Genomic DNA, 10000 nt, shown 5'->3' on the forward strand with positions numbered 1-10000 from the left:
TAGTTTAGAAATTAAAGATTTGTGCCAGACTCTATCGAAGGCTTTCGATATGTCAAGGCCGACAGCAAAGGTTTCACCGAAGTCCCTAAAAGAGGATGACCAAGATTCAGTTAGGAAAGTAAGAAGATCACCAGTAGATCTACCTTTACGGAAACCATACTGGCAATCAGAGAGAAGGTTGTGAGCTGATACACACTCCATTTCTAAAAACTCCATTGAATTTAATGTAACAAGAATCTTCACACCTTAAATAACAAAATCAGTATTCATATACATGCATACATACATATACAGCAGTTGGATTCAACTTAGCACTGAATTTAACGAGATCCTTAAGATTAACCCCTTCAGTACCAGGACACATTTCTGTATTTATTCTGCTTACTATTTGGTGATTTTATACAGCTTGAGAAACTTACGTGGAGATTGAAATAGTGAAGACTCTGGCCATTTAATCTTCTGACATCCAAAGACGCTTTCTAATGCAAATAAAATTGTCTAATCATACCCAAAACTTCAGGTGAAAATGTGTCCAAGTACTGAAGGGATAATTATACATGACAATCTCAGTACCTTGTAGACAAATATGCGTATGTAATCTGTGTAACATATCGTGTTTTTCTTCTTATACTGATACACGTAAATCGATTGGATATTAGGAATCTTGCTATAAAGGAATACTACTTACGTTTTAAACAGTGTGAATACAGTCGTCAAAAAATTCAACTACACTTTAACACTACAGTAATCTAACCTAACCTAACTATTGCGTTCTCTCGGTCTTACGTCATTTGATCATCTGGCAGCCTTACAAAACCTGACGGATCAAAGCCCTTACTATCGAAGAAATAACAAAGGAACCATGATAGAAATGAATGCTGAATATTACTCTCAGTCTCATCTGACAGCCTTACGAAACATGACGGATCAAAGAACTTAATATTGAGGGAAAGAAAAAAAAAAAAAACACAATAGAAGTGGATGCTGAATGTTACACCACGTTTCTCCACCACTGTACCTTCCATTACTCACGTGAAAGGCGCCAGGAATCCCCAGGGCTGAGGCTGCGGGCGAGGGCGTGCCGTGAGGATGTGAAGCACCTCCCTGAAGATGGGCAGAGTGAAATCAGCCACTTGACTCCTAGCGTGGGTCATGCCGAAGGGACCTAAACCCATGTTCGCCTCCTGAATTAAGGGGAAGAAGGAGAAGTGATATTTAGAGTTAGGTATAGATCGTGAGGAAGAAAGAGAAATGGTATGAAGAATATGAGGAAGAGGGAGAAGGAAATGTAGGGTATCAGGAAGAGGAAGAAGAGTATAAAGGGTAAAAGGATGAGGGAGAAGGGTATGAAAGGTATGAGGAAGAAGACTGGAAGAGGGAGAAGAATATGAAGGGTATGAGGGAAAGGGAGAAGGGTATGCATAAAGTATGAGAAAGGAGAAGGGTATGAGGAAGATGGAGAATAATATGAAGGGTATGAGGAAGAGGAAGAGGGAGAATGATGTGAAGGATATGAGGAAGAGGGAAAAAGATATGAAGGGTATGAGGAGGAGGGAGAAGATTCAGAAGAGTATTGTTCTCACCACCGGAATGTTGCATCTCTTGCTATGATCTACCGCTATTTTCATGCTAACTGCTCTTCTGATCCTGCTAACTGCATGCCTCCCCTCCTTCCGCGGCCTCGCTACACAAGGCTTTGTTCTTCCTCTCATCCCTATTCTGTCCAACTCGCTAATGCAAGAGTTAACCAGCATTCTCAGTCATTCATACCTTTCTCTGGTAAATACTGTAACTCCTTACCTGCTTCTGTATTTCCAACTTCCTATGACTTGACTTCATTTAAGAGGGAGGTTTCAAGGCAATTATCCCTTTTTTTTTTTTTTACTAATTCTCTCGGACCTGCAAGGGGACTGGCAACTTAGTGGACTTTTTTTTTTTTTTTTTTTTTTTCGTTTCATGTTGCCCTTGGCCAACTTTCCCCTCTTACATAAAAGAGGAAGTGGGAGATAGGTATGAAGGGCATGAGGAAGAGGCAGAAGGATATGAAAGGTATGAGGAAGAGGAAGAGGAAGAATGATATGAAGGATATGAAGAGAGAAAGATATAAAGAGAATAAAGGGGAAGAGGGAGAGGTAATATTTAGAACTAAGCATAAATAGTTACTGTACAAGAAGAAAAAAAAACCAGGAATTAGAATGTGTGAAAGGTAAGGATAGGTATGCAGGTGTCCGAGTGTTGTGGCATAGAAAATAGTGAGGACTGTGGTGTATCAGCAGAAAGAAAAGGCAGGAATTAGAATGTTAAAGTGTAAGTTGTATTAGTGTGTAAGGAGTGATGCGGGGAGGATCTATAAGGGTGTTTATGAATTGTACAGGAATAACAGGTAGTAATTGGAAAGTTAATGAGTTCTGGGACGTGTTTATGTATTCAGGGATAGATGGAAGTGTTCGTATTCTCAAACTATTCTGTGCTTCACCCTCACTATTTCAAGAGGTTTTATTTCAATTTACGCTAGTTTTTAAAGTGTTTTTACGGTTCTAGAGGCAGGGTGACAGAATTTCTACAATATTAACTGGAGAAACGCTCTTGAAAATGCAGCTAATTATCTTTGTGGCCTTTGAAAATAGTCGTAGTGAGAGACCAAACCGTTTTAGAATACTGACCTAAGTTGTAGAGGTGTTTAAAGTTTGTATGGGAATAACGGGTACTAACTGGAACAGAGTGAGCTTTGGGACGTGTTTATGTGTGTAAGGATATAGGCAGGAGTTGGTTATGGGTGTGGTTAACCCCTTCGAGTACCATGACGCGTTTCCATATTCATTCTGCTTGCTATTTGGTGATTTAATGCAGCTTCAGAAACTTATTGTGGGGATTAGGATCGTGAAGACTGGCCATTAATCTTTTGACCTCCATAGACCCTTTCTAGTACAAATAAAATCGTCTAATCATATCCAAAATTCAAGGTAAAAATGCGTCTCAGTATTGATGGAGTTAAGGTTTCTACAAGTAGGTTAGGTTAGGTTTGGTGGGCGTTCAAAGATAGATATGGAGTTGTAAGAGTGTTGTGGTATAAAAATAGTGAAGACTGCGGTGTGTCAATAGAAAACGAAGAGAAGTTATTCTGTGTAGAGATGGGGAAGGGAGACAGGTAAAGGAGATACCTATGTGTTTATCAAAAGGAGAACGTGAGAAGCATAGGGAGAAGAGACTGGTTCGATGCGCCAGTACGCAACATAAAGGAGAGGTTATGTAGAGATGTAAAGGGGAGACTTTAGTAATGGACTTCGTTGAAGTGGAGTATTTATGTAGAAAAAAGGAAGAGAATGGGGAGAGACTACAAAGGTATGTCAGTATGCGAAGAGGTTATATATATATATATATATATATATATATATATATATATATATATATATATATATATATATATATATATATATATCCTGGCCTGTAGGTAACTTGAAGACTATGTATGGGAAGCGCTGTTAAGCTTCCGCCCATTAGTGGGGCGCAGGCGATTTTATTTATTGTGGTACCCATATCAGGGCTCATATCATCACCCAAGCGCATCTTTGGTGTAACCACCTAGAACCTTTGTATCATGGTGACATGTAGGTAACTTTAAACCACTTGACAAATGGCACAGTATCAAGGCGATACTTGGTGGAATTTGAACCTATGCGTGGATGTCTGCCCGATCCCGCGCTCACCACCTTATCCATTATGCCACCGCCTCCCTTAGTTTGTTATGTAGAGACGTGTGTGAAGTGTTGCAAGAAAGATAACACCGTGTAACAAAGCTTTTGCCCTTGAGTTGAAACTGTTATTTCTTATTTGTTTATGTCTATGAAAAAATACTTATATTCATTTCTAATTTTGCTTTCGTGTCCAGGATAATGACATTTTTTAAATTTACCCATTCTCATAGGGACAAAGTGGCAAATTTGAAGTTTGACTTGAACAAAGTAGATACAAAACGACATATAATGCAATAATAGCATTTATTTATTCTAGAATTACACCAGTGAGACAATAGACACATTAGAAATGAGTAGTTCTTCTAGATTTACGCTTACACTGTAGATTACTTTCACGAATCAGCCCACGAATGTAGTCTCCCATCATGTTTTCATTATAAGACCCTTGGTAGCGGCGTTCAAAGTCCAATATATCCTGGTGGAAGCGCTCACCCTGCTCCTCGGAGTACGCTCCAATGTTTTCCTTAAATTTATGAAGATGGGCGTCAAGGATATGGACTTTAAGGGACATCCTGCAACCCAGCTTGCCGTAGTTTTGTCACCAAGTTCTCAACAAGTTCCACATAGTTTTCGGCCTTATGATTCCCCAAGAAGCCAAGAACTACTGCGACAAAGCTGTCCCATGCTGCTCTCTCTGTCCTTGAGAGTTTTTTGGGAAACTCCTTGCACTCCAAGACCTTTTTATTTGTGGACCAATAAAGACACTGGCTTCAACTTTCGCTGCAGACAACTTGGGGAAGAAATCTTGGAGATACTTGAAAGCTGGGGACTCCTTATCTAGAGCTCTGATGAATTGGTTCATAAGGCCCAGTTTTAAGTGGAGTTGAGGAAACAGTACTTTTCTGGGATCCAACAATGGCTCCCATTTGACGTTGTTCTTCCCCACACTAAACTCGGTTCGCTGTGGCCAGTCCAGCTTGAGGTAGTGTGCCATGGTATCTCTGCTGTCCCAAAGGCAAAGATAACAAGGATACTTGGTAAAGCCGCTTTGGAGACCCATCAGGAAAGCCACCATTTTGAAGTCTCCTATAACCTCCCAACGGTACTCTTCATATTTCAAGGCATCTAACAACATCTTGACACTCTTGTATTCCTCTTTGAGCTGGACAGAGTGGGCGAGGGGAGAGATGGGTACATATTCCCGTTATGAAGCAGCACTGCTTTGAGGCTTCTGCACGAGCTGTCGATAAAGAGCCGCCACTCTTTGGGGTTAAGGGTAATTCCAATTGCCTCAAACAGACCGGTCACATTGTGGCAAAAGCAAAGCTCATCTTGACGAGTGAAAAAGCTTGAAAAATGCTGGTGACGCTTTCTCTGACCTGATATGTGCACACTCTCATCTAGCAAATTCCACTGCTTGAGTCTCGACGTTAAAAGCTCGCCATTTGACTTCGTGAGGCCAAGATCTCTGATCAGGTCATTGATGTCTTCTTGGCTGGGGTAGTATGGATTTCTCTCATCAGTTGCGTCTCTGAACTCTGGATCAGTGTCTTCATGTTCTTCTGAACTACTTTCCTTTTGTAAACACTGCTGCTCTCTCTTAGGAGGAGTGGGTACGGGGAGCTCAGAGCAGTGTGGCACTGGCGCAATGGATGACAGAAGGTCAGGATATATGATAGCAGGCGCATTTTTGCCTGCTCGACGTTTGGAAGGGTCTACCATACAGAAAAAGCAATTGCTTGAGTGATCAGTTGGTTCCTCCAAATTGGGGATTGCAAATCTCATAGCTCTGTTTTCCCCTCTGTACCAACCTGTAAAAGCACAATGAAAACATAAGTATAAAAATACAGATACATTCAACTCAGTGTAATAGGATGTTTAAAATATATATATATATATATATATATATATATATATATATATATATATATATATATATATATATATATATATATATATATATATATATATATATATTAGTGTTTTTCTTACCCTCCAGAGTTGTTTTGCTGAGTTCGCAGGTGAAATGAGGTGCCCAAGGTTTGTCCTGATCCCCGACAGGCATGCCGAAATATGCATTGTAGGCCTCGCGCATTTCCAGTGATCTTTCCAGAGAGTACTTTTTAGCTCTAGTTTTGATAAACTCGCACCAGACGTAGCAAAATGCGTCTGCGGGATGCTTACAACCTCTGAATGCCATGCTTGATGAATGCAGATAGTAATGACTGATGACGATCGACTTGTTTACACATTAACGGCTAGAAGTGAACTGACCTGTTGAGCATACGTTCCCTGCATTTATACTGCCATATACGTTGCAAGAATGTTCTAGAAGTTCGTGAAACGCTTGGAAAGAATAGTTTTGAAGGTTCTGGAGTCATCTAGAAAGTTCTTTAATTTTTTTTCACCAAATTAGTGTAGAATCTGTCTGGATTGGTGGGGATAATTGGAATTAGCCTATTATAATAAGCTAGTTTCAAAACATCGCTGGCCAGTTTATAAAAATCAAAATTTAAAGAGAATAAGCATTATATTCTTTGTTTTTTAGATTAAAAAGGAAATAGAAAATAACATTAATTGACCAAAGACAAAAAAAAGTCAAAATTTTGTTACACCGTGTATAATTAGCAGCTTATGTATAGAAAAAGGGAAGTGGATGAGAAGAACATGGAGGAAAACTACAAAGATGTATCAGTATTCAATGAAGTTCAAAGAGAGTTTATATAAAGACGTGGAGGGAAGTGTTGTAAGAGAGATAATTAGCTGCTTGTGTATAGAAAAAAAGGGAAGTGGAAGAGAAGGATGTGGAGGGAGACATGCAACTATAAAGGTGTGTTGATGTGCGAAGAAGAGACGTGGAGGAAAGTGTTGCAAGAGAGATAATTACCTACTTGTGTATAGAAGTGAAGTGGAGAAGTATGTGGAGGGATACTGCAAAGATGTGTTAGTATGCGAAAAAGAGAGTTTGTTATGTAGAGACGTGTGGTGAGTGGCGCAAGAGATGATTAGTTGTTGTGTTTAGTGGAAGAGAAGAGTATGAGAGAGCCTCCAAATATGTGTCAGTATGCAACGAAAAAGAATCCACATAAACTGTTTATGTGGATATGGAGGGGAGTGTTGCAATACATAATTACTAACTTGTGCATAGAAAAGGGAAGTGGATGAGAAGAATGTGGAGGGAGACTGCAAATGTACGCCAGTATTTTTTTTTTTCTATGCAAGAGGTAAACTTGCCAAGGGTAATAAAACATTAAAAAAAGGCCCACTTGAATGCAAGCTCCCTAAAAGAAGAGTAAAGAATTAGCCGAAAGTCTGATACAAATGTCTTGAAACCTCCTTGTTAAAGGAAGTCAAGTCGTGGGAAGACGGAAATACAGAGGCAGGCAGGGAGTTCCAGAGTTTATCAGAGAAAGGTATGAATGATTGAGAATACTGGTTAACTCTTGTATTAGAGACCTGGACATAATAGGGATGAGAAGAAGAAGAAAGCCTTGTGCAGCGAAGCCGCAGGAGGAGGAGGCATGCAGTTAATAAAATCAGTAGAGCAGTTAGCATGAAAATAACAACAAAAGATAGAAAGAGATACAACATTGCTGCGGTGAGAAAGAGGCTGAAGACAGTCAGTCAGAGGAGGGAAGTTGATGAGACGAAATGCTTTTGATTCCACCCTATCTAATAAAACTGTGTGAGTGGGAAAACCCCTTCCCCAAAACATGCAAAGAATATGCAATAATAAGTAATAGAGGTCATGTGGAAATGGGGCGGGGAAACTTGAGTAGGGAGAGATAAATAGTTGCTTCCGTTTATAAAAAAAAAAAAAAAAATGTGAAAAAGAAAGAAAATAGAAAAAAAAATGTAGACTATGGTTGTTTCCTAAGGGGACTTGTGTAGAGACAGACTTATTGCTTGTGTGTTTAAAAAAAATGGAAAACTATGAATAACGAATGTGTGAAAGGGACAGGAACAGGAATTAGCTGAACGAGTGAATTGTGGGTTTCTTTGAGTGGATGTAGGTAGTAATGTTGCTGGGAATAATCCAGTTTTGACAAAGTAGGTTTAATGATGGGCCGAGGAAGTCTAGTCTTGAGTAGGTCTAGTAATAGGTGTGAGAACAGTCTAGTTTTGAGTAGGACTACCTAGGAAGGGCTGGCAAGTTTAGTTTTGAGTAGGTCTATTGATAAGGGTGAGAATAGGCTAGTTTTGAGTAGGACTAGTTAGGAAGGACCTCAGGTTTTAAGGATGACCAAAGATACGGTTATGGACAAGAGTTAGATCTTAAAGTAGAATGTGCGGGAGAGATATCGCACACACACACACACACACACACACACACACACACACACACACACACACACACACACACACACACACACACACACACACACCTTCCTCATAACCATCCCAATCATGCCATTCCACGTTCCGTTGTCCGTCGGGGCGCCCCAGTAGCCGTCCCCCTGCACCACGCTGTACCTGCAGAACCGGGGACAGGTGCGCTGAATTACATGGACTTGCACTGAAATGCGTCAAATTACGACCAGCAAGAGCACCAGCTTAATTGTCTGTATCTGAGGCGGCATATCATCTTTTCTTTTGCTGCAGGGGAGAGAACACAAGAGGGATACTGTTGCATTTCAAGTGGATTACAAACTCTAACATTTTCGTAAGACATGTACACGGAGGGTTGTTGGAGGTGAAGCAAGTTAGGGTATGACCAATGGGAAAACCGAACATTTTAACGATTTCACTGCTTTCTTATACGTTTCTTTAATGACAAAACTACGCTAAGGCTTTTATTTATTTATTTATTTTGCAACCACTGCGCTTAATACTGGCTAGACATGGAATAACCTTCTCTTAATCCCCTTTTCTACAATCACTTCTGAGCGTAACACTGGGTGGACATGGAATAATCTCTTTCAATTAACTTTTCTCCCTTTTTAGATCCTCTGAAAGATTCTATGCATTGCCTTTAGTGTTGTGAAGCTTAACACTGGCTAAACATTGAATAGCCTTCTCTTTTCATACCCTTTCCTTTCTCGTAGATGCTCTGAAAGGTTCTATGCATTGCCTGTTGTGTAAATTGTTCCATATCGCAGTGAGAGAATAAAGACTGTGGGAGAAGACGTGAGAAGAATAACATAGAGAAGAGATCACGTGACAGTAAATAGGGGCACAATTCACTGGCGACCCGGTACGAGAAAATATAGACTACCCATGTGTTTATGTAGAAAAGGGGAAGGGAAGAATGAGGAGGGGCGAGTTCAAAGGTATTCAGTATACAACGAAGAAGAGAGGTTGTTTTATGTAGAGATGAGGAGAGGAGTGTCCAAAAGAGATAATTAGCCGCTTGTGTTGAGAAATGTAGACAATTCTTTCCGTTATTTCCGCTTTTTATGTAACTCATTTTGGTGCTAAAATTTCTCAGTTCCCTCTGTAACCTAAGAAAGAAATTTGACGTTTTGTCCCACACCTTAATTTTCGTATATCCATGGAAATTCCTATAGTGTTTTGAACTTTTTTTTTTATTTTTTTTTTATTTCTATGTAAGACAGACAACCGCCAAAGGGCAACAAAAAATGTGATAAAAAAAAAGGACCAACTGAGGTGCCAGTCCCTAAAAAGTGACTGGTATAGGAGTCTTTTTTTTTTTTTTTTTTTTCTTCCAGTTCTAAATCTTGAGTGAAGTATGTATGTGTGTGTGAGTGTAGGTGCATGTAGTTCTGTGTGAAGAAAGGGAGTTGTCTTTAGAGGGCAGACTGAGACTCCCCCCTTGTGTTATGAGACATAAAGGGAAACGTTCAGTGAGGTCATAGGGGGCTTTAATGATAAGGTCACAGCACCCCCTGAACCAGTTTTTTTTTTTTTTTTTTTTTTACGTTAAGGCCTATAGCGCCTGTAGGCTCACATGAAGAGTGTATGGGAAGCGCTGTTCAGCTTCCGCCCATTAGTGGCGCAGGCAATTTTATTTATAGTGATATCCATATTAGGGCCCATATCACCCTCGAAGCTTATCTTGGGTGTAACCATCTAGAACCTGGGTATCATGGTGACATGTAGGTAACTTTAAACCACTCGACAAATGGCAAAGTGTTTAAGGTTGTTTAAGTGCTATTACACCGTAGCACTGAAAAGGTCAAACGAAAGTATGATCTATACACTTATTTTCATACTGAAGCTTCTCAGATTTCTCAGTAACATAAGAAAGAAATTTAACATCCTGTCCCTCTAAAACCCCAATAACTTCACTAGAACCATAAAAGCCTCCTTGAAAACCCCAATAGCTTCACTAGAACCATAAAAAA

The 10000-nt window shown here is 39.8% G+C and overlaps 1 protein-coding gene across 1 annotated transcript in view; it reads right to left on the minus strand.

The window, feature by feature from the left end:
- LOC123511848 (probable glutamate receptor) overlaps positions 1-10000 on the minus strand; it is a 29486-nt gene that overhangs the window by 15594 nt on the left and 3892 nt on the right. Inside the window, exons 4-5 of the mRNA XM_045267899.1 lie at positions 8081-8168; positions 1033-1184 (exon numbers count right to left, since the gene is read on the minus strand). Of these exons, the coding sequence (XP_045123834.1) occupies positions 1033-1184; positions 8081-8168 (240 nt within the window). The remainder of the gene's footprint in view (positions 1-1032; positions 1185-8080; positions 8169-10000) is intronic.

Source organism: Portunus trituberculatus, chromosome 32, assembly GCF_017591435.1.
Source record: "Portunus trituberculatus isolate SZX2019 chromosome 32, ASM1759143v1, whole genome shotgun sequence".
NCBI lineage: Eukaryota > Metazoa > Arthropoda > Malacostraca > Decapoda > Portunidae > Portunus > Portunus trituberculatus.